Source organism: Perna viridis, chromosome 10 (assembly GCF_037379345.1).
Source record: "Perna viridis isolate PV_CMFRI_1.1 ecotype Kerala chromosome 10, ASM3737934v1, whole genome shotgun sequence".
NCBI classification, from domain to species: Eukaryota; Metazoa; Mollusca; class Bivalvia; order Mytilida; family Mytilidae; genus Perna; species Perna viridis.
Genome location: NC_142454.1, coordinates 8,263,726 through 8,290,478, shown reverse-complemented (window position 1 = coordinate 8,290,478; position 26,753 = coordinate 8,263,726). Strand labels below are relative to the sequence as shown.

Below are 26,753 nucleotides of genomic sequence, written 5' to 3'. Positions count from 1 at the left end.
TTAAAATGATGTTTTATTCTGTATGATCTTTCTAAAAACCAAGTTGCCCACCTCAAGTTTAAGAAATCTATTTTTTTGCTCTGGCTTCCAATTTGTGTCATCATAATTCGTAATTTATTATTTCTGAAGGTCATCTCCTCAGAACTAGTGGTATGAAGGTCATCTCCTCAGAAAGACTGGTATTCATAATTAAGAAAGATTGAACTATTTCTGTGTCCAAGGATCAGGAAATGGTGTAAGGTACGCACAAAATATGAAGAAAATATATGCAGTGATTTTACTGCATTATCCAAGTATTTACCCTTCATTGCCTCTAGAAATTACCGCGTAAGTGTCAGTAAATTTGCCTTCCTAAAATAATGATAGGTGAAATTTAGATGAAATGCTCTATGGAAAAACAGTGGGATAACTTTCTCGCACTTTTTCCTATATAAGCAGTAAAAAACGTTAAAGATGCTTCAGGATAAGTCAAACTAGCTTTTTCGTTTTTTTTCTAGATGTACTTAATATATTTGAAACCGACATGATTCTTACACAGATTAAATTAAATTTGACATCTTTCTATCATTTGAGAAAAAAATAAGAAAACAAATGACAAAAATAATTTAATTTACAGAAAACAACAATGTACTAACAAGATAATATTGTCATTGAAAACAACAATGTACTAACAAGATAATATTGTCATTGAAAACAACAATGTACTAACAAGATAATATTGTCATTGAAAACAACAATGTACTAACAAGATAATATTGTCATTGTGTAGAGGGAAAACAACAATGTACTAACAAGATAATATTGTCATTGTGTAGAGGGAAAACAACAATGTACTAACAAGATAATATTGTCATTGTGTAGAGGGAAAACAACAATGTACTAACAAGATAATATTGTCATTGAAAACAACAATGTACTAACAAGATAATATTGTCATTGTGTAGAGGGAAAACAACAATGTACTAACAAGATAATATTGTCATTGAAAACAACAATGTACTAACAAGATAATATTGTCATTGTGTAGAGGGAAAACAACAATGTACTAACAAGATAATATTGTCATTGAAAACAACAATGTACTAACAAGATAATATTGTCATTGAAAACAACAATGTACTAACAAGATAATATTGTCATTGTGTATATAAATATTTTTGATATAATCACTTCATAATCAATTCAACCAGTCATAACCTGCTATATGAAAAACTCGTGTATAAATATTAAAAGAACATATTGTGTACAATTATCAGAACATTGCAATAAAAATAAGTTTTTTTAAAATTAACAGTACTGGATGTAAAATATTAATAAATTCCTTCTTATAAATGTCACGTGTGAAAACAATGATATGGCAAGTCTCTATCTTGGGAGTTTTCAAAGGATAACACATATCCCTGTATATAATCATATTCTCACAACAATATTCATATCTTATTTATCGGAACAAGTCTTGTAAGAACAGAAAAAAACAGTATTTGTATGATTATAGTGTAATGAGAAAATTAAACAACCTAGTAGGCCAAAAGTACATACAAATGTGCACTTGCATACAATTTTATAAACAACTGCAAAACTCAAAGGCCTTTTTTTCTTATGAATGTTGAATAATGAAGCTCATCCCCAATAAATATTACTGGTAGTCTATAAATATAATGGCAATCTTTCATTTGTTGTATACATTAGTCCTTAAACTACTGATAAGCAACAAAAGAGTTCCATGTGTGTGCATTCTCAAATCCATTTTGCCCTTTTCTGTAATCAATCTGAGTCTGTCTTATTTCTTCATCTGTGCACATAACAAAGGGTCCTAGAAATATTTGACATCATTACTAAAGGGGGATATTGAATAAGTCACTGATATGAAGTATGGTTTATATTGTTAGTGTTAATATCAAATACACACATTCAGAGATCACAACAAGATATTGTTCAACAGCTCACGACAACGTCATTGAAGTCATTTCCTGCTTTTAACATAATCTGATTTCCACTTAGTAGCCCTTTCAAAGCCATTCTTTTGAGTCTGATAATCATACAAGGCCTGTTCTATTTCTTCAGATGTGTTCATTACAAACGGGCCTGTCAAAAGATATGTTTATATTCCATACAGAACTTAATTCAGCAAAACAGTGATTAAGAATGTGTAGTCTACAGATATAATTTAAGTGTTCTCACCTTGCATACAGAAAAAAAAAGATAATATGTACACAATGTACTGCTTTGTCTATTAGCCCATTAGAAAGGAAAAAATTCTCCTAAAAACATTAATCTGTTTTGTTCATATTCCATTATAATTATAAGTAAATGTAAATATCTTGTTGAAAAATCTGAAAATTTCAAATCAAAATAAAGCAAAGAGATAACAGAGGTGTTGCATTGAATTCAAATTACAGAGGTACAGTGTGTTCCTACAATGTATGAGGTTGGAATTTCATTCCTCCATACTCCAATGATCACCCCAAGTCAGAAATCAGCTTTCCAAATAATCTCTAGCATTGCTAGTGTAGCGTGCAGCGTAAATTCAAATCAAGGATAGGATGACACCAAGTCAGAAAAACCTCTAGCATTGCTGAAGTTAGGTGCAGTGTTACTTAAAACCAAAGCAAATATAACACACTTAAAATCTTTAGTTAGAAAAATCTAAATGTAGAGAAATAATATAAAAACTCAAAATGAATATTGTTAATGCAAAGCACTTCATAATGAACTGTTTCATTGTGATTAACAAAAACTTAAACGAAAGTACCTACTAAGATTGTTTCTGATCCCTTCAATGAACTAGAAATATTAACTTGCATGTAGGAGTTAAGTAATGAAGAATCTGTGGAAGTTTCATTAAATTCCATTCAGTGGTGTAGGAAGAGTAACAGATAAGAGATGGGTCCCCCTCTGTGTAACAGAAGAAAGAAATGAAAAAAGGATATACAGACGGAAGGAAGGACACTCACCCCATCACTATGTAAATGGGAGTATAAATAAAAGAGAGAATTGACAAAAAGGCAACCAGAAAAAATGCATTTGGTTGACAGTTATTAGTTCAGATCATTTGGTGGACAGTTCTTGGTTCAGTCCATTGGGTGGACAGTTATTAGTTCAGACATGAGTTCATGTTCTATAGGTACACATTTTATAGCACAGAGATGACTATGAGGGTTCTTTACGTCCTTGACCTCTTTGAATACAGGTCTTGCACCGAGTCTTGTTTCAGTACAGCCAAAAAGACTGCAACTATATACTCACCATACTGTTTAACTGGTTCACCCAGAGGTTTTCCACCAATCAAAACAAATCTACACACTTCTGGATGCTGTGACAAAATACAAAAAAAAAACCCTCAGATTGACAAAAAAAATTTTGTTATTCTTAAAGATAGTTTCTACATTTTGTGAAATCCTATTTTTACAGATAATTATTTTGTTAATGTTTGTCCCAAGTCGTGAACATCTAGCTTTATTTAATCGTATTAGATTTTTAATATTGTTATCCCACAAATGTATAGAGTATAGCATGCCTATTTTGCAGAACTAGTTATTTGTCATTCATAAGAAGTTTCAGTTGAAGGCACACTATGGGTGTAGGAAATTTTGTATTGATCAAATAGACTCATACAATTTATAGCTGTTGTTTTACTGTTTGGTGTCGTCTCTTTGACATATTCCATAGTTCCACCCTCTTCCTCCATATTTCTTTTATCATTGAACTACTTTAAATTCTTTCAAAACCTTTGCTTTTTATCATAAGTTGTTCAGTTAAGGATGACATTTAAATGACTTTTTTTTAGTTTTCAAAAGTCAGGATTATCTAAGGATTTGCTGGCAATGCAGAAATCAAGATTTGTCAAGATCATAGTTAAACAAAGGTGGATATATAATCCATTGTAAAATTTCCCAATTGATCAATCCTATAAACAGTTTAACATTTTAGGGCAGACAAGCTGAATATCAAAACTAAACCGCCACTCCTCTTTTTGTCATATGCCATCTCCTCTCCCTCTCTTTTGTCACATGGCTTTGTAAAAACTTTTACCATATTCCCTACCCTGATCACCCACACTCCCCCTTTTTGTCATTAGGTACTGTATGAACTCCTACCTCATTCTCTGTATTGATACCATCCCCATGCCCTCTTTTAAAAGAACTCCTACCTTATTCTCTACCCTGATACCATCCCCACTCTGGTTGAGAACTAGTGTATGATGAACTGGCTGTTCTTTTGCTGAAGATCCTTCTCCTGTGAAAAACATTTGGTGTAACTTGGTTAAACAAGGGTCAATTCTATCACGATATAAAGCTATAATGTTTACCAAGAAGTTAAAATTGAAGACTGATTTAAGTGGATTGTGGCTCTATTCCTTTGCAGTAAAACTAGAACATTTAGTTGATATTCACTTATTTTAATTTTTTCATTATGAAAACACAAAATGCTATAAAAACATGGTCTAAATCTTAAACCCATAGCAATGTACTAACCAAATACTGCTTTTCCTTGAAGTGTGTAGATAAAAGCATTCCATCCAGGGGGTATGGGTTGGTTTAACACTGCTCCTTGGTCCAAACTGAAGTCTAAGTACATAGTTGGTGTTCTAGTGTAGACTGGAGACTGAAAATATCAAAATCATTAATGACCATCAATAAGTTACTGGTGTATTAACATGAAAAACAGTGCTAACCAGTTAACCTTTATCAATGTGTGGTCTCTGACATTAATCTGTGAGCTAGTGGTCAAATTAGTAAGCTTTCTGATCACAATCTGCCTGCCTTATTTTCATTTTAGTCTTTGACCTTGACCTACCTTTATACCCAGTGATTCCCCAGCAATGACCTTGACATGTACACCATTTTGTTTTGTCCTTGGTATGTCCTTGTCCAATAACTCTTGGTATGCTGGAGCTATCATTTTATCTTTACTGGCTAGATTGACCCACAGTTGTAATCCATGTGCCTCCTCAGTACCATGTGGCATTTCACAGTGGACAATACCCCTACCAGCTGTCATCCACTGAAGTAAAATAGACAACATTTTAGAAATACTCTAAAATACTGAATTTGGCTAGCACATAGGAGAAATTAAGCATGATTAAGTTTTTTGGGTTTTTTTTTCAAACAATTCACATGAAAGTATTTGTGTGAAAATAGTAAGAAGTGATTTTCATATGAAAATGTCAATTTCATGTGAAAGTCAACTCACATGAAATTCATGTAGGCTATATTATGTGTGCCCTACTCAGCATTTATATATATATACTCTCAGATAAACCTCAATCATAACTATCTTTTTAATGTGCCATTTTAATAATGAAACTTAAAAATGCTAGTTAGATGCTACTTCAGTTCATTTAAATTAAAAATAAAATAAAATATTCCAAAAACAAGTTGAAATAAACATTTCTGTTAACCAATTTACCTGTAGATCACCAGGATTCAGTATTCCTTTGTGTCCACAGAAATCTTCATGTGCAGATTGTCCTTCCAAAACATAGGTTACCTGAAATATAGTACCACCAGTGTTGATAGATATGCATATTCATACACAGGCAAAGTGAATTGTCACAAACTTTATTTGAATGGTTTACATGAAAATCATGTGAAATAATTTTTGTCAGTGGAAACGTCACAGAATCATTGTCTTAACTTGACATAAGCCTATAAGAATGTGGATTCAGGGGGTTGTTCTGGGGATTGGAACCCCCAACCTTATGTTGAGAAATGTTGTGAATTTTGCACAGAATTTGGGCAAAAATTAATTACTCAAAAATTGCCTCAAACATCCCCTTTCAAATTCTCTTGAGCTGCCCCTGATAATTGCAGAAATATACAAGCAGTGGTGGAGCCAGCTCCTAATCAAAGTGGATCCTTACTTGCAATAATTACTTTATTTCATTCCATGTCATTATTATTATTTGTTAAATTGATGTGGATGGAGAAGCATCTGAGAATGCATGAAAGCCAAGACATTGATAGGGTAAGACGTACCTTCAATTTAGAGAAATTTAAAGTTTTGTTTGTAGATCTATTCATTTTTCTTTATTCTGAGGATGTTATATCCATCAATTATACTTGAGTGTCTTAGTTTATAAATTTTACATTGGATAACAAATTTCAAATTTGTAATTTTACCAAAAGAAATTATCATGAATGATTAAAAATCAAGTTCATCACAATGGATATTTTGTAAGGGGAAATCATCATTATCAATTACATGGACAGGAGCACAATTTACCTCATAAAATTATATATTGCACCACAAAGAATGGAATCCTAGACTCTCTGGTGGCAGTACAATGACAAACCAATCTAGCAATTAGAATAACCTCATATCCAAATCAATTTACTTCACTATCTACCACAGATAACTCTCAACCTTACTATCTCACTACATTTCAAAGCCCAGTAGGTTTTTTACATTCAGTCTTTGGAGGTCAAATATAGGTCTCACTAACCACTTCTGACGTTCCCATTACTTTACATGTTAAACTTGACATTTTCGAAGTTTCACTGTGAATTCCCAGGACAAATGGGACCTTAATATGGCATATCAATACGAAGCTTTAAAAAAGAGGATATTCATACTGGTGTATAAATGGTACGGTCATAGTCTAAATTTTTCACCAAATTACCTTGAAGACAAAATACTCAGAAAACCACATGTTTTCATTCACCAAAAAATGGCAGCATGGGGCAACTTACAGAGTCATGTCAGCAGTATTCATACGCACTAGTTAAAAATAATGCATATATTCTAAAAATAGACTCTCTAAGCTTTAATTTGATAGCAATATCTATTAATAGAATGAAATAAAACACTCATAATAAATAGACTTACAATTACTTTGTTTTTGGTACTACATAGGGGGGTGGCCAATTGACCCGGAAGTGGTTAGTGAGACCTTAAGGTTTTGGTGTACCTTACAACGTTTTTTTTTTTTTGCATTTTCATAAAGTATAGCTCATTCCGAATAAAACAAGCCATCACACTTGATTGTACAAGGCTGCATTCCAACTCAATGCCATTTTTAATAAGTATGGTGTTGTAGAAGAAAGTTAAGATTGTAACGTCAAATAATTTACAAACGTTACTAAATTCTATAAGTGTATTTAACTATTTTTTTTATTTTTTGATAAAGCAAAAGCTTTATTCCAAATACTTATTTTAATTGAATTTGACCATACATGGTGACATGGTCATTACAAGTATAAAAAAGTGCATATTTTGCAAAAATATAGGAAAAAAAATGCCATTTTGAGAAAATTTCTTATATGAAATAAAAAAATGCACCTAATAATTAGCTAAATTTATTCTACATAATAATCAATCATTCAGTACCAACATATATATATATATATACTCTGTCATGCTACTTAACCTTAAGCAATGATAGTGGTCAAAGGGCAGATAACTCTAATTACTACATACAGAATAGTAGTACATGTATGATTATTAGTATTTTTTTTTTAACAATCAGACTTTTGCGATGGAAAAAAAAACATGGTATTTTATTCCTGCGTTGGCCTTGTTAAAACATTGTTAAATATGAATAAAATTAACTGACCAATAATATAATTATAGAAAAAATAATGCACTCCTGCTAAATGCCACAATTATGACGTCATAATGCATGACGTTAGAAACACAGTGGATACAAGGATGCCCAGATCAAGAATTTCTCACAACTTTACAAAATTTAGAAAACCTGGTTCAAGGAAAAGAAGCTATTTTTATACAAGTAACAACCAACCTTCAAAAAAGTTGAAGTCTTCTCAAACAGATGAACAGGAAGATTTCCAATGTGCAGATTTTCCACAGCTTATAACACGTCTTCCATCAAATACAACCAATTTAGTCCATACAGATAAGAGATCAACTGTAATTCCGTTCAAACTCCGTCCGTATCAGCAACAACTTAAAAAAAAAGAAGAAAAAACTAAAAGACAGAAGGAAACATTTGATTCACATGAATATGGTATTGTAAAATTCTCTAAGATTAGTGATTTATTCAATAATTTTATAGTTCAACATACGAAGACCGGTTGCATGAAACCAGTAATTGAAATATTTAAAAAATCCCATCTTGGAATTTGCATATCAGCATATATACAATGCAAATATTGCATGTTCGAATCAACACCGGTTGACCTTTTTGACAGATCAAATACAGATTCCAACCATGGATATCCATCCGGTAGTTTAAATGATGCCCTAGGGCTGGCATGTTTAAAAACAAAAATGGGAATGACAGATATACAGTTTTTATTATCGCTTTTGTCTATTAAACCACCTTCAATAACTATGTTACAAAGGAAAGTCAACAAAATTTCAGATGTAATGATAAAAATTAATGAAGAATCAATGGTTGAAAACCAAAAGATTGTAAAGGAAATAAATGCATTAAAATCATCAAATTCAAGCTCAATTTCAGTTGAGACAGATGTTAGTTATAATAACCGGCCCCGTCTTGGATACGAAGCAGGAACACAAGCGTTCTCGCCAATGATAGAAAATATAACAACAAAAAAATTAACCCTCTCATTGGATTATGTCAACAAATTATGCAGTCACAAAGTTAAAAACTGTACGAAGGCCAACTGCCGAAAAAACTATCCGGACCAAAAAACTGTGGCCTCATCAGAGGGATATATGCTACAACATAATTTAGAAAAAATTGAAAATACTGGAATTGTATCAGTTGACATGGTCACAAGCGATGCTTGTAATCAGATAAACAAAGTCTGTAAATTCAACAGAAAACCAGTACGCCATTTAACTTGCTTTTTACATAAAATGAGAACATTTCAAAAACATATACATTTCATGAAATTAGAAACATCATCAAACAAATTTGGTTTAGAAAGTTCACAGTATATAAAACAACTAGCTTTAGCATTTCGTAAGCGGATACAGAAGGAATTAGGACGCATTAAAAGAAGATGTAAACAAGAGTCAGAATTCGTAAAATTTTCTTCAATATGTATAAAAAATATTATCAATTGTTTTAGCAACAACCATAGTATGTGTGGAACATTGTCCACTGTATGTCAAGCATACAAGGAGTCTTTTCGACCAACATTTTTACCTTGCGGTAAATATTTAAATTTATGTCAGACGGATATTAATAAAATTACCGCCCATCTTAGCAAGGATTTTTCACATGCTAATTTACATGAACTATACGGATTAACAAATACTAACAAATCTGAAAGCATGCATAACCGCCTTATGACTTATATCACAAAACGAGTGACATGGAGTCGAAATTTTGGAGCTATGTGCCATTCAGCAGTTCACTCCGATACACATGGCACAGGCCATTCAACATTAATAATTGCAAAAGAAATTGGAATATCTTACTGTGAAGACAGTCCATTTTATGATCACATGATCAATATTGATACTAGAAATATTTTTCATAAAGAACGACAAAAAAGTGAACTTTATCGACAGGAGCGATACTTTAGGAAATTACACCAAGTCAATCGAAAGCTCTTAGAGAACTCTATGTACAATATGCCATCGGTATCAACTGAACTTTATAACTTTGCAATAAAACCAAAATAAAAAAAATTCAAATAGTAACATTCTGTCTTTTAGCATACTTGCCTTATATTATTCATATAATACAGTGCTTGTAGCCTTGATGCCCAAAACATTTATTTTCTTCATAACATAAATTCCTCTGACAATTAATGGCATTAGGTTCATAGCTTAAATGTTCAATATTAATGCACAGCTTCTCATGACACAAGTGGCTCACATGCATTGAACAGTTTAATGGTTCTGCATTATTTAATAAATAAAAAGTGAGACGATGCACTCTAAGGCGTATCCTCCTGCCTCGAAAGGTTACTCTTAAAGATGGGTATCCTCCCATCACTTCACCACGGTAAATGAAACAGTTTCTGTCATCGACAGTATAAAAATTGTCAAATTTACTGAAAAGAAATGACTGTTCTTCAGAACTAATTTTGTCGTTAAAAATGACACTCATGGCTACAAGATAGTATTATATAACTGGAAACTCTGTAATATTTTATGTAAGAATGGAGTAACATGACAAATACAATACTTAAAAAAAAAACAAAGGCAAAAAATGGAATCTGCCAGACCCTTACTGTGTAAAATGCTTTACATACAGCACAAACTAAGCATACATTTGTAGTTTATTTAATAATTTTAATACTTTTGGAGCAGAACTGAACTTCTACACAAACTTACTACCTTGCCAGTCATCTGAATGGGAAAATATTAACACAAAAAAACCCATAAGTGGCTTAAAATTTGCAACAAAGTCAGTTATAGTGAATTTCAGCTGGTGACGTTTATGGTCTCACTAACCACTTCTGACGTTCCCATTACTTTACATGTTAAACTTGACATTTTCAAAGTTTCACTGTGAATTCCCAGGACAAATGGGACCTTAATATGGCATATCAATACGAAGCTTTAAAAAAGAGGATATTCATACTGGTGTATAAATGGTACGGTCATAGTCTAAATTTTTCACCAAATTACCTTGAAGACAAAATACTCAGAAAACCACATGTTTTCATTCACCAAAAAATGGCAGCATGGGGCAACTTACAGAGTCATGTCAGCAGTATTCATACGCACTAGTTAAAAATAATGCATATATTCTAAAAATAGACTCTCTAAGCTTTAATTTGATAGCAATATCTATTAATAGAATGAAATAAAACACTCATAATAAATAGACTTACAATTACTTTGTTTTTGGTACTACATAGGGGGGTGGCCAATTGACCCGGAAGTGGTTAGTGAGACCTTAAGGTTTTGGTGTACCTTACAACGTTTTTTTTTTTTTGCATTTTCATAAAGTATAGCTCATTCCGAATAAAACAAGCCATCACACTTGATTGTACAAGGCTGCATTCCAACTCAATGCCATTTTTAATAAGTATGGTGTTGTAGAAGAAAGTTAAGATTGTAACGTCAAATAATTTACAAACGTTACTAAATTCTATAAGTGTATTTAACTATTTTTTTTATTTTTTGATAAAGCAAAAGCTTTATTCCAAATACTTATTTTAATTGAATTTGATCATACATGGTGACATGGTCATTACAAGTATAAAAAAGTGCATATTTTGCAAAAATATAGGAAAAAAAATGCCATTTTGAGAAAATTTCTTATATGAAATAAAAAAATGCACCTAATAATTAGCTAAATTTATTCTACATAATAATCAATCATTCAGTACCAACATATATATATATATATACTCTGTCATGCTACTTAACCTTAAGCAATGATAGTGGTCAAAGGGCAGATAACTCTAATTACTACATACAGAATAGTAGTACATGTATGATTATTAGTATTTTTTTTTTAACAATCAGACTTTTGCGATGGAAAAAAAAACATGGTATTTTATTCCTGCGTTGGCCTTGTTAAAACATTGTTAAATATGAATAAAATTAACTGACCAATAATATAATTATAGAAAAAATAATGCACTCCTGCTAAATGCCACAATTATGACGTCATAATGCATGACGTTAGAAACACAGTGGATACAAGGATGCCCAGATCAAGAATTTCTCACAACTTTACAAAATTTAGAAAACCTGGTTCAAGGAAAAGAAGCTATTTTTATACAAGTAACAACCAACCTTCAAAAAAGTTGAAGTCTTCTCAAACAGATGAACAGGAAGATTTCCAATGTGCAGATTTTCCACAGCTTATAACACGTCTTCCATCAAATACAACCAATTTAGTCCATACAGATAAGAGATCAACTGTAATTCCGTTCAAACTCCGTCCGTATCAGCAACAACTTAAAAAAAAAGAAGAAAAAACTAAAAGACAGAAGGAAACATTTGATTCACATGAATATGGTATTGTAAAATTCTCTAAGATTAGTGATTTATTCAATAATTTTATAGTTCAACATACGAAGACCGGTTGCATGAAACCAGTAATTGAAATATTTAAAAAATCCCATCTTGGAATTTGCATATCAGCATATATACAATGCAAATATTGCATGTTCGAATCAACACCGGTTGACCTTTTTGACAGATCAAATACAGATTCCAACCATGGATATCCATCCGGTAGTTTAAATGATGCCCTAGGGCTGGCATGTTTAAAAACAAAAATGGGAATGACAGATATACAGTTTTTATTATCGCTTTTGTCTATTAAACCACCTTCAATAACTATGTTACAAAGGAAAGTCAACAAAATTTCAGATGTAATGATAAAAATTAATGAAGAATCAATGGTTGAAAACCAAAAGATTGTAAAGGAAATAAATGCATTAAAATCATCAAATTCAAGCTCAATTTCAGTTGAGACAGATGTTAGTTATAATAACCGGCCCCGTCTTGGATACGAAGCAGGAACACAAGCGTTCTCGCCAATGATAGAAAATATAACAACAAAAAAATTAACCCTCTCATTGGATTATGTCAACAAATTATGCAGTCACAAAGTTAAAAACTGTACGAAGGCCAACTGCCGAAAAAACTATCCGGACCAAAAAACTGTGGCCTCATCAGAGGGATATATGCTACAACATAATTTAGAAAAAATTGAAAATACTGGAATTGTATCAGTTGACATGGTCACAAGCGATGCTTGTAATCAGATAAACAAAGTCTGTAAATTCAACAGAAAACCAGTACGCCATTTAACTTGCTTTTTACATAAAATGAGAACATTTCAAAAACATATACATTTCATGAAATTAGAAACATCATCAAACAAATTTGGTTTAGAAAGTTCACAGTATATAAAACAACTAGCTTTAGCATTTCGTAAGCGGATACAGAAGGAATTAGGACGCATTAAAAGAAGATGTAAACAAGAGTCAGAATTCGTAAAATTTTCTTCAATATGTATAAAAAATATTATCAATTGTTTTAGCAACAACCATAGTATGTGTGGAACATTGTCCACTGTATGTCAAGCATACAAGGAGTCTTTTCGACCAACATTTTTACCTTGCGGTAAATATTTAAATTTATGTCAGACGGATATTAATAAAATTACCGCCCATCTTAGCAAGGATTTTTCACATGCTAATTTACATGAACTATACGGATTAACAAATACTAACAAATCTGAAAGCATGCATAACCGCCTTATGACTTATATCACAAAACGAGTGACATGGAGTCGAAATTTTGGAGCTATGTGCCATTCAGCAGTTCACTCCGATACACATGGCACAGGCCATTCAACATTAATAATTGCAAAAGAAATTGGAATATCTTACTGTGAAGACAGTCCATTTTATGATCACATGATCAATATTGATACTAGAAATATTTTTCATAAAGAACGACAAAAAAGTGAACTTTATCGACAGGAGCGATACTTTAGGAAATTACACCAAGTCAATCGAAAGCTCTTAGAGAACTCTATGTACAATATGCCATCGGTATCAACTGAACTTTATAACTTTGCAATAAAACCAAAATAAAAAAAATTCAAATAGTAACATTCTGTCTTTTAGCATACTTGCCTTATATTATTCATATAATACAGTGCTTGTAGCCTTGATGCCCAAAACATTTATTTTCTTCATAACATAAATTCCTCTGACAATTAATGGCATTAGGTTCATAGCTTAAATGTTCAATATTAATGCACAGCTTCTCATGACACAAGTGGCTCACATGCATTGAACAGTTTAATGGTTCTGCATTATTTAATAAATAAAAAGTGAGACGATGCACTCTAAGGCGTATCCTCCTGCCTCGAAAGGTTACTCTTAAAGATGGGTATCCTCCCATCACTTCACCACGGTAAATGAAACAGTTTCTGTCATCGACAGTATAAAAATTGTCAAATTTACTGAAAAGAAATGACTGTTCTTCAGAACTAATTTTGTCGTTAAAAATGACACTCATGGCTACAAGATAGTATTATATAACTGGAAACTCTGTAATATTTTATGTAAGAATGGAGTAACATGACAAATACAATACTTAAAAAAAAAACAAAGGCAAAAAATGGAATCTGCCAGACCCTTACTGTGTAAAATGCTTTACATACAGCACAAACTAAGCATACATTTGTAGTTTATTTAATAATTTTAATACTTTTGGAGCAGAACTGAACTTCTACACAAACTTACTACCTTGCCAGTCATCTGAATGGGAAAATATTAACACAAAAAAACCCATAAGTGGCTTAAAATTTGCAACAAAGTCAGTTATAGTGAATTTCAGCTGGTGACGTTTATGGTCTCACTAACCACTTCTGACGTTCCCATTACTTTACATGTTAAACTTGACATTTTCGAAGTTTCACTGTGAATTCCCAGGACAAATGGGACCTTAATATGGCATATCAATACGAAGCTTTAAAAAAGAGGATATTCATACTGGTGTATAAATGGTACGGTCATAGTCTAAATTTTTCACCAAATTACCTTGAAGACAAAATACTCAGAAAACCACATGTTTTCATTCACCAAAAAATGGCAGCATGGGGCAACTTACAGAGTCATGTCAGCAGTATTCATACGCACTAGTTAAAAATAATGCATATATTCTAAAAATAGACTCTCTAAGCTTTAATTTGATAGCAATATCTATTAATAGAATGAAATAAAACACTCATAATAAATAGACTTACAATTACTTTGTTTTTGGTACTACATAGGGGGGTGGCCAATTGACCCGGAAGTGGTTAGTGAGACCTTAAGGTTTTGGTGTACCTTACAACGTTTTTTTTTTTTTGCATTTTCATAAAGTATAGCTCATTCCGAATAAAACAAGCCATCACACTTGATTGTACAAGGCTGCATTCCAACTCAATGCCATTTTTAATAAGTATGGTGTTGTAGAAGAAAGTTAAGATTGTAACGTCAAATAATTTACAAACGTTACTAAATTCTATAAGTGTATTTAACTATTTTTTTTATTTTTTGATAAAGCAAAAGCTTTATTCCAAATACTTATTTTAATTGAATTTGATCATACATGGTGACATGGTCATTACAAGTATAAAAAAGTGCATATTTTGCAAAAATATAGGAAAAAAAATGCCATTTTGAGAAAATTTCTTATATGAAATAAAAAAATGCACCTAATAATTAGCTAAATTTATTCTACATAATAATCAATCATTCAGTACCAACATATATATATATATATACTCTGTCATGCTACTTAACCTTAAGCAATGATAGTGGTCAAAGGGCAGATAACTCTAATTACTACATACAGAATAGTAGTACATGTATGATTATTAGTATTTTTTTTTTAACAATCAGACTTTTGCGATGGAAAAAAAAACATGGTATTTTATTCCTGCGTTGGCCTTGTTAAAACATTGTTAAATATGAATAAAATTAACTGACCAATAATATAATTATAGAAAAAATAATGCACTCCTGCTAAATGCCACAATTATGACGTCATAATGCATGACGTTAGAAACACAGTGGATACAAGGATGCCCAGATCAAGAATTTCTCACAACTTTACAAAATTTAGAAAACCTGGTTCAAGGAAAAGAAGCTATTTTTATACAAGTAACAACCAACCTTCAAAAAAGTTGAAGTCTTCTCAAACAGATGAACAGGAAGATTTCCAATGTGCAGATTTTCCACAGCTTATAACACGTCTTCCATCAAATACAACCAATTTAGTCCATACAGATAAGAGATCAACTGTAATTCCGTTCAAACTCCGTCCGTATCAGCAACAACTTAAAAAAAAAGAAGAAAAAACTAAAAGACAGAAGGAAACATTTGATTCACATGAATATGGTATTGTAAAATTCTCTAAGATTAGTGATTTATTCAATAATTTTATAGTTCAACATACGAAGACCGGTTGCATGAAACCAGTAATTGAAATATTTAAAAAATCCCATCTTGGAATTTGCATATCAGCATATATACAATGCAAATATTGCATGTTCGAATCAACACCGGTTGACCTTTTTGACAGATCAAATACAGATTCCAACCATGGATATCCATCCGGTAGTTTAAATGATGCCCTAGGGCTGGCATGTTTAAAAACAAAAATGGGAATGACAGATATACAGTTTTTATTATCGCTTTTGTCTATTAAACCACCTTCAATAACTATGTTACAAAGGAAAGTCAACAAAATTTCAGATGTAATGATAAAAATTAATGAAGAATCAATGGTTGAAAACCAAAAGATTGTAAAGGAAATAAATGCATTAAAATCATCAAATTCAAGCTCAATTTCAGTTGAGACAGATGTTAGTTATAATAACCGGCCCCGTCTTGGATACGAAGCAGGAACACAAGCGTTCTCGCCAATGATAGAAAATATAACAACAAAAAAATTAACCCTCTCATTGGATTATGTCAACAAATTATGCAGTCACAAAGTTAAAAACTGTACGAAGGCCAACTGCCGAAAAAACTATCCGGACCAAAAAACTGTGGCCTCATCAGAGGGATATATGCTACAACATAATTTAGAAAAAATTGAAAATACTGGAATTGTATCAGTTGACATGGTCACAAGCGATGCTTGTAATCAGATAAACAAAGTCTGTAAATTCAACAGAAAACCAGTACGCCATTTAACTTGCTTTTTACATAAAATGAGAACATTTCAAAAACATATACATTTCATGAAATTAGAAACATCATCAAACAAATTTGGTTTAGAAAGTTCACAGTATATAAAACAACTAGCTTTAGCATTTCGTAAGCGGATACAGAAGGAATTAGGACGCATTAAAAGAAGATGTAAACAAGAGTCAGAATTCGTAAAATTTTCTTCAATATGTATAAAAAATATTATCAATTGTTTTAGCAACAACCATAGTATGTGTGGAACATTGTCCACTGTATGTCAAGCATACAAGGAGTCTTTTCGACCAACATTTTTACCTTGCGGTAAATATTTAAATTTATGTCAGACGGATATTAATAAAATTACCGCCCATCTTAGCAAGGATTTTTCACATGCTAATTTACATGAACTATACGGATTAACAAATACTAACAAATCTGAAAGCATGCATAACCGCCTTATGACTTATATCACAAAACGAGTGACATGGAGTCGAAATTTTGGAGCTATGTGCCATTCAGCAGTTCACTCCGATACACATGGCACAGGCCATTCAACATTAATAATTGCAAAAGAAATTGGAATATCTTACTGTGAAGACAGTCCATTTTATGATCACATGATCAATATTGATACTAGAAATATTTTTCATAAAGAACGACAAAAAAGTGAACTTTATCGACAGGAGCGATACTTTAGGAAATTACACCAAGTCAATCGAAAGCTCTTAGAGAACTCTATGTACAATATGCCATCGGTATCAACTGAACTTTATAACTTTGCAATAAAACCAAAATAAAAAAAATTCAAATAGTAACATTCTGTCTTTTAGCATACTTGCCTTATATTATTCATATAATACAGTGCTTGTAGCCTTGATGCCCAAAACATTTATTTTCTTCATAACATAAATTCCTCTGACAATTAATGGCATTAGGTTCATAGCTTAAATGTTCAATATTAATGCACAGCTTCTCATGACACAAGTGGCTCACATGCATTGAACAGTTTAATGGTTCTGCATTATTTAATAAATAAAAAGTGAGACGATGCACTCTAAGGCGTATCCTCCTGCCTCGAAAGGTTACTCTTAAAGATGGGTATCCTCCCATCACTTCACCACGGTAAATGAAACAGTTTCTGTCATCGACAGTATAAAAATTGTCAAATTTACTGAAAAGAAATGACTGTTCTTCAGAACTAATTTTGTCGTTAAAAATGACACTCATGGCTACAAGATAGTATTATATAACTGGAAACTCTGTAATATTTTATGTAAGAATGGAGTAACATGACAAATACAATACTTAAAAAAAAAACAAAGGCAAAAAATGGAATCTGCCAGACCCTTACTGTGTAAAATGCTTTACATACAGCACAAACTAAGCATACATTTGTAGTTTATTTAATAATTTTAATACTTTTGGAGCAGAACTGAACTTCTACACAAACTTACTACCTTGCCAGTCATCTGAATGGGAAAATATTAACACAAAAAAACCCATAAGTGGCTTAAAATTTGCAACAAAGTCAGTTATAGTGAATTTCAGCTGGTGACGTTTATGGTCTCACTAACCACTTCTGACGTTCCCATTACTTTACATGTTAAACTTGACATTTTCGAAGTTTCACTGTGAATTCCCAGGACAAATGGGACCTTAATATGGCATATCAATACGAAGCTTTAAAAAAGAGGATATTCATACTGGTGTATAAATGGTACGGTCATAGTCTAAATTTTTCACCAAATTACCTTGAAGACAAAATACTCAGAAAACCACATGTTTTCATTCACCAAAAAATGGCAGCATGGGGCAACTTACAGAGTCATGTCAGCAGTATTCATACGCACTAGTTAAAAATAATGCATATATTCTAAAAATAGACTCTCTAAGCTTTAATTTGATAGCAATATCTATTAATAGAATGAAATAAAACACTCATAATAAATAGACTTACAATTACTTTGTTTTTGGTACTACATAGGGGGGTGGCCAATTGACCCGGAAGTGGTTAGTGAGACCTTAAGGTTTTGGTGTACCTTACAACGTTTTTTTTTTTTTGCATTTTCATAAAGTATAGCTCATTCCGAATAAAACAAGCCATCACACTTGATTGTACAAGGCTGCATTCCAACTCAATGCCATTTTTAATAAGTATGGTGTTGTAGAAGAAAGTTAAGATTGTAACGTCAAATAATTTACAAACGTTACTAAATTCTATAAGTGTATTTAACTATTTTTTTTATTTTTTGATAAAGCAAAAGCTTTATTCCAAATACTTATTTTAATTGAATTTGATCATACATGGTGACATGGTCATTACAAGTATAAAAAAGTGCATATTTTGCAAAAATATAGGAAAAAAAATGCCATTTTGAGAAAATTTCTTATATGAAATAAAAAAATGCACCTAATAATTAGCTAAATTTATTCTACATAATAATCAATCATTCAGTACCAACATATATATATATATATACTCTGTCATGCTACTTAACCTTAAGCAATGATAGTGGTCAAAGGGCAGATAACTCTAATTACTACATACAGAATAGTAGTACATGTATGATTATTAGTATTTTTTTTTTAACAATCAGACTTTTGCGATGGAAAAAAAAACATGGTATTTTATTCCTGCGTTGGCCTTGTTAAAACATTGTTAAATATGAATAAAATTAACTGACCAATAATATAATTATAGAAAAAATAATGCACTCCTGCTAAATGCCACAATTATGACGTCATAATGCATGACGTTAGAAACACAGTGGATACAAGGATGCCCAGATCAAGAATTTCTCACAACTTTACAAAATTTAGAAAACCTGGTTCAAGGAAAAGAAGCTATTTTTATACAAGTAACAACCAACCTTCAAAAAAGTTGAAGTCTTCTCAAACAGATGAACAGGAAGATTTCCAATGTGCAGATTTTCCACAGCTTATAACACGTCTTCCATCAAATACAACCAATTTAGTCCATACAGATAAGAGATCAACTGTAATTCCGTTCAAACTCCGTCCGTATCAGCAACAACTTAAAAAAAAAGAAGAAAAAACTAAAAGACAGAAGGAAACATTTGATTCACATGAATATGGTATTGTAAAATTCTCTAAGATTAGTGATTTATTCAATAATTTTATAGTTCAACATACGAAGACCGGTTGCATGAAACCAGTAATTGAAATATTTAAAAAATCCCATCTTGGAATTTGCATATCAGCATATATACAATGCAAATATTGCATGTTCGAATCAACACCGGTTGACCTTTTTGACAGATCAAATACAGATTCCAACCATGGATATCCATCCGGTAGTTTAAATGATGCCCTAGGGCTGGCATGTTTAAAAACAAAAATGGGAATGACAGATATACAGTTTTTATTATCGCTTTTGTCTATTAAACCACCTTCAATAACTATGTTACAAAGGAAAGTCAACAAAATTTCAGATGTAATGATAAAAATTAATGAAGAATCAATGGTTGAAAACCAAAAGATTGTAAAGGAAATAAATGCATTAAAATCATCAAATTCAAGCTCAATTTCAGTTGAGACAGATGTTAGTTATAATAACCGGCCCCGTCTTGGATACGAAGCAGGAACACAAGCGTTCTCGCCAATGATAGAAAATATAACAACAAAAAAATTAACCCTCTCATTGGATTATGTCAACAAATTATGCAGTCACAAAGTTAAAAACTGTACGAAGGCCAACTGCCGAAAAAACTATCCGGACCAAAAAACTGTGGCCTCATCAGAGGGATATATGCTACAACATAATTTAGAAAAAATTGAAAATACTGGAATTGTATCAGTTGACATGGTCACAAGCGATGCTTGTAATCAGATAAACAAAGTCTGTAAATTCAACAGAAAACCAGTACGCCATTTAACTTGCTTTTTACATAAAATGAGAACATTTCAAAAACATATACATTTCATGAAATTAGAAACATCATCAAACAAATTTGGTTTAGAAAGTTCACAGTATATAAAACAACTAGCTTTAGCATTTCGTAAGCGGATACAGAAGGAATTAGGACGCATTAAAAGAAGATGTAAACAAGAGTCAGAATTCGTAAAATTTTCTTCAATATGTATAAAAAATATTATCAATTGTTTTAGCAACAACCATAGTATGTGTGGAACATTGTCCACTGTATGTCAAGCATACAAGGAGTCTTTTCGACCAACATTTTTACCTTGCGGTAAATATTTAAATTTATGTCAGACGGATATTAATAAAATTACCGCCCATCTTAGCAAGGATTTTTCACATGCTAATTTACATGAACTATACGGATTAACAAATACTAACAAATCTGAAAGCATGCATAACCGCCTTATGACTTATATCACAAAACGAGTGACATGGAGTCGAAATTTTGGAGCTATGTGCCATTCAGCAGTTCACTCCGATACACATGGCACAGGCCATTCAACATTAATAATTGCAAAAGAAATTGGAATATCTTACTGTGAAGACAGTCCATTTTATGATCACATGATCAATATTGATACTAGAAATATTTTTCATAAAGAACGACAAAAAAGTGAACTTTATCGACAGGAGCGATACTTTAGGAAATTACACCAAGTCAATCGAAAGCTCTTAGAGAACTCTATGTACAATATGCCATCGGTATCAACTGAACTTTATAACTTTGCAATAAAACCAAAATAAAAAAAATTCAAATAGTAACATTCTGTCTTTTAGCATACTTGCCTTATATTATTCATATAATACAGTGCTTGTAGCCTTGATGCCCAAAACATTTATTTTCTTCATAACATAAATTCCTCTGACAATTAATGGCATTAGGTTCATAGCTTAAATGTTCAATATTAATGCACAGCTTCTCATGACACAAGTGGCTCACATGCATTGAACAGTTTAATGGTTCTGCATTATTTAATAAATAAAAAGTGAGACGATGCACTCTAAGGCGTATCCTCCTGCCTCGAAAGGTTACTCTTAAAGATGGGTATCCTCCCATCACTTCACCACGGTAAATGAAACAGTTTCTGTCATCGACAGTATAAAAATTGTCAAATTTACTGAAAAGAAATGACTGTTCTTCAGAACTAATTTTGTCGTTAAAAATGACACTCATGGCTACAAGATAGTATTATATAACTGGAAACTCTGTAATATTTTATGTAAGAATGGAGTAACATGACAAATACAATACTTAAAAAAAAAACAAAGGCAAAAAATGGAATCTGCCAGACCCTTACTGTGTAAAATGCTTTACATACAGCACAAACTAAGCATACATTTGTAGTTTATTTAATAATTTTAATACTTTTGGAGCAGAACTGAACTTCTACACAAACTTACTACCTTGCCAGTCATCTGAATGGGAAAATATTAACACAAAAAAACCCATAAGTGGCTTAAAATTTGCAACAAAGTCAGTTATAGTGAATTTCAGCTGGTGACGTTTATGGTCTCACTAACCACTTCTGACGTTCCCATTACTTTACATGTTAAACTTGACATTTTCGAAGTTTCACTGTGAATTCCCAGGACAAATGGGACCTTAATATGGCATATCAATACGAAGCTTTAAAAAAGAGGATATTCATACTGGTGTATAAATGGTACGGTCATAGTCTAAATTTTTCACCAAATTACCTTGAAGACAAAATACTCAGAAAACCACATGTTTTCATTCACCAAAAAATGGCAGCATGGGGCAACTTACAGAGTCATGTCAGCAGTATTCATACGCACTAGTTAAAAATAATGCATATATTCTAAAAATAGACTCTCTAAGCTTTAATTTGATAGCAATATCTATTAATAGAATGAAATAAAACACTCATAATAAATAGACTTACAATTACTTTGTTTTTGGTACTACATAGGGGGGTGGCCAATTGACCCGGAAGTGGTTAGTGAGACCATAGAAGGAGAGCCTGACTCAACTTACAAATTTATATCTTCACCACAGAGGAGAGGATCAAACTCAAAGATTCCAGATGACAGGCCACTAACAATCAAGTCGATCAGTTCAAGAATTAGTACCTAATACAATACAGGTAGGTCATCATGTTACTTACAGTTTCAAATCCTCTGTGTGGATGATCAGGAAAACCAGCTGGTGCCTTCACTCTGAATTCATCTAATAGCAGGAATGGATCAAAATTCTTCAACTGGAAAACAAAAGGTGTAACCATAGATATATTTATATAGGTCCAATTAAATCATTTTAAACTTCACTGACATAACTTTAAATTTTTTTAAAAGAATTTTAGTAAAACTGGGAATAACAAAAAAACAGAAGTTGAAAAACAGTAAATTTAAGACATTATTAAATTGAACAGGTATATGCACTGAATCAATATATGATATTGTGTACAAAGTTAAGATATAAATATCAACATATTAAACCAACTTACTTCCATTATATTTTCTTTATTGAAAACAATTTTAACCTTGTTAACAATGCTCCCTACCCCGAACAACTCCCTTGGCTTAAGGACAGCCAACCCCCAACAACTCCCTTGGCTTAAGGACAGCCAATCCCCAACAACTCCCTTGGTTTAAGGACAGCCTACCCCCAACAACTCCCTTGGTTTCAGGACAGCCTTACCGGAACAACTCCTTTGGTTTAAGGACAACCTACCCCAACAACTCCCTTGGTTTAAAGACAGCCTACCCCAACAACTCCCTTGGTTTAAAGACAGCCAACCCCAACAACTCCCTTGGTTTAAGGACAGCCTACCCAAAACAACTCCCTTGGTTTAAGGACAGCCTTACCGGAACAACTCCTTTGGTTTAAGGACAGCCTACCCCAACAACTCCCTTGGTTTAAAGACAGCCTACCCCAACAACTCCCTTGGTTAAAGGACAGCCTATCCCAAACAACTCCCTTGGTTTAAGGACAGCTCAATGCTCCCTACCCCCAACAACTACCATGGTTAAAGGACAGCCTACCCCGAACAACTCCCTTGGTTTAAGGACAGCCTACCCCCGAACAACTCCCTTGGTTTAAGGACAGCCTTACTGGAACAACTTCCTTGGTTAAAGGACAGCCTACCCTGAAGAACTCCCTTGGTTTAAGGACAGCCTACCCCAAACAACTCCCTTAGTTAAAGGGCAGCCTACCCCAAACAAATCCCTTGGTTTAAGGACAGCTTAATGCACTCTACCCCCAACAACTCCCTTGGTTTAAGTACAACCTACCCAAAACAACTCCCTTGGTTTAAGGACAGCCTACCCCCAACAACTCCCTTGGTTTAAGAACAGCCTACCCCAACAACTCCCTTGGTTTAAGGACAGCCTACCCAAAACAACTCCCTTGATTAAAGGACAGCCTATCCCCAAACAACTCCCTTGGTTTAAGGACAGCTTAATGCTCCCTACCCCCAACAACTCCCATGGTTAAAGGACAGCCTACCCCAAACAACTCCCTTGGTTTAAAGACAGCCTACCCCAAACAACTCCCTTGGTTTAAGGACAGCCTTACTTGAACAACTCACTTGGTTTAAGGACAGCCTACCCTGAAGAACTCTCTTTACTTGAGAACAGCCTACCTCTTTTCCTTTGGACCATACACACCTCCTGACTCACATTCCATAAGGTTTTTTCCTTTTCGCTACTGATAATGTACCTCTATACTCTTTCCTCCTCTCACTCATCAACTACTATTGCATAGGTGACTTATCTGTGCAATAGTTTTGAAGAGCAAAAGTAGGAAAGAGTGACATTCATGTATACAATCAGCTTTACTCCAGACTCTATATATAGTTTTCATAGCTTGTACTCAAATAAACCTCAATTCTATAAGCACACCCTCACTAGGAACTCAGAAGTACCTCCATGCTACCAGCATCCTTATTCTTGGCTCCCTTCATGGCTTTTCACAGTGCTCTTGATGCCATATTTCTGTTAGAATATGTATTAGAACTGTTTAAGATGCAGCCTTTAAACTGCTTGGCAATAAATGTGTATGACAGCACAGTGTGTACCATTAAAATGTACACAGAATATGTAAACTAAAAATATTCGCCTGCATTTAGTATTGAATTTTTATCATTTAAGACTCAACTTGAAAATATTATCTTATTCTTTTACTTTTATAAATTTGTTATAGAATTTTTCAAATGGACATTGTATCTTTATTAGATAGAATAAACTCCTATATGTGATTTAGTTTTAGATTTTTAAAATAGATCATTTATTTATTTTTCTCTAGAATTAAAATTTGCAAAAAATGTCTTACCCTTGCACTGTTATTTACATCACTATTCTATTTTACAAATAAGGTTATAATAGAGAACATCAATTGTAACTTAAAAAATGTGTAGGAAGTTCAGAGTTATCTCCCTTATAATAGAATATATTTATTTTTTTATTGTATATCCACATTAATAACATAATTTATGAAACGAAATAAAAGAATGTCAAAATAAACATTTGGTAGTACAAAAGATTTTATTTCGATGAAATAATTCCATTAAAATACCTTTTAAACACTTTTACATAGAAATATATTTTTTTTGTATTTAATGTCCTTACTTAATTTCTACTACATAGACCTAGTCAAATTTTTGTATTTTTGTGTATGTCTCTCCTCATAGTTTATGATTTTGAAAATATATATCAATTGTTTTGTAGATAAAAAATGAAAGCTTTCCCTGTATTAGTTATATGTGGCCTAAATGAAAGTAAAATGTGTGTACCAGTCATTGATAGGTGAAAATGTGTTCAGAAGGGGACAAGAACCACATCCCTTACAATGTTGATCTTTAAAAAATACTTGCTTTATCCAGAGTTCCTTACATTATTTAGTATTCTTCCTGCTGATTAAAACTACAGGACTTATATTATCAATATTATTAGTAATGTGAATTTTATTGACAATGTTATTTATTTCTGACGGTTTTTCCTTACCTTTCCATATATGTGAAAAGTGGAAAATGTTTCCAATTCCAGCAGTGCATCCAAAACATCTTCTTTTTTATTGTAAGAAATGCATCCTACCCTTCATTTCAGATAAAAAACTGCTTAGCTCACAACACCTATCTAGACTTACCAATCAGTTACCTCAAACAATAACCAAGTAATTTCCATACTGTTGACATTTCTACTCATCCTGATTACAAGCAGAAGAGTATAACTCTAACACTGTCAATACTCATCCACACTCTGGTTCCAACTAAATCCAGATGGAAAGGCATGCAACCATCCCCCCCCCAAAAAAAAAAAAACAAAACAAAACAAAAAAACAGAAACAAAACAAAAAAACAAACTACATAAAACAAAACACAAGCAACATTGAGAACAATTTTTTTTCCATGAAATCTTGCATTTTTGCAAATTCCAGGCAAGAAATAGCTTCCCTTAAAAAACTGAAATGGCCTTTAAATCTATTAATGCCACACCTACCTTAAAATCCTGGATTATTCAAGATTATGAACCATGGGTGGGTAAGTTTTGTTAAAATTAGGTACAGGGGTGCAGCTGGAGCTTGAACCCCCCCTCCCCCATTCATATATTTGTCTGCAAGAAATACATACCCATTCATATATTCTACTACTGTGTACTAGGGACTGTATATTACACTCCCTGTGTGTACCTAATATCTTTTTGAATTAAGAGACCATTTAAGTATCCTGCAAGTTGCAGAAAAGCAATTAATTATACTCCAAACGCATAAAAAATGTAGAAAATCACCCACTGATATAGTATGGATTAGAAATAACTGCCCTTTGACATAGGAAAGGGAAAAAATTATTACCCAATCATATAGTTCAACTGTAGAAAAACAGACCCATCCCAGCGGCACCTCTGTACATACTGGTATACATGGACTGATGGAGTGACGCCCCCCCCCTTTTCGGTATTATGAACTAACCTAATAAGGATTAAAATACTTACTTCCATGCTACCAACACTCCTCCTAACTCTGGCTCCTACCCCCTCATCTTGTTCCCTGTTCTGTATAGCTTTATCCACAGACCTGGATGGCATATTTCTATCAGCTGTTCCAAGTAAACAGATATTAGTACTGAATCTGAAGATATGACCTGACTCTCGGAAACCTGTAGTTAGCTTGCTGAGGAATGTAACTAATATGACACCATTGGTAAAAGTGTGAGTTCTTGTTGGTAGCATTAACTATTGTTTAAGCTACATTACTTTATTCCAACATTGTTGTTATACATACAAGGTCATTATTGAGAACATTATTGTGACAA

At 32.6% G+C, this 26,753-nt stretch overlaps 1 protein-coding gene across 4 annotated transcripts; it reads right to left on the bottom strand.

The window, feature by feature from the left end:
- Positions 1 to 592: 592 nt before the first annotated feature.
- Positions 593 to 26,753, bottom strand: LOC148604388 (pirin-like). Of its 4 annotated transcripts, none has more exons than XM_088551078.1 (9): positions 26,434 to 26,569; positions 24,369 to 24,438; positions 22,611 to 22,703; positions 5,410 to 5,490; positions 4,798 to 5,004; positions 4,476 to 4,605; positions 4,151 to 4,236; positions 3,247 to 3,313; positions 593 to 2,085 (listed from the first exon to the last, which is right to left on the bottom strand). In XM_088551078.1, the coding sequence occupies exons 2-9, from the start codon at positions 24,405 to 24,407 to the stop codon at positions 1,964 to 1,966; spliced, it is 825 nt and encodes a 274-aa protein (XP_088407204.1). In that variant the 5' UTR covers positions 24,408 to 24,438; positions 26,434 to 26,569; the 3' UTR covers positions 593 to 1,963. The 4 variants fall into 4 exon arrangements, with proteins under 4 accessions (XP_088407204.1, XP_088407203.1, XP_088407202.1 ...); XM_088551077.1 differs by lacking the exon at positions 26,434 to 26,569 and adding an exon at positions 24,776 to 24,841; XM_088551076.1 differs by lacking the exon at positions 24,369 to 24,438 and having other exon boundaries at positions 593 to 1,813; positions 26,434 to 26,753.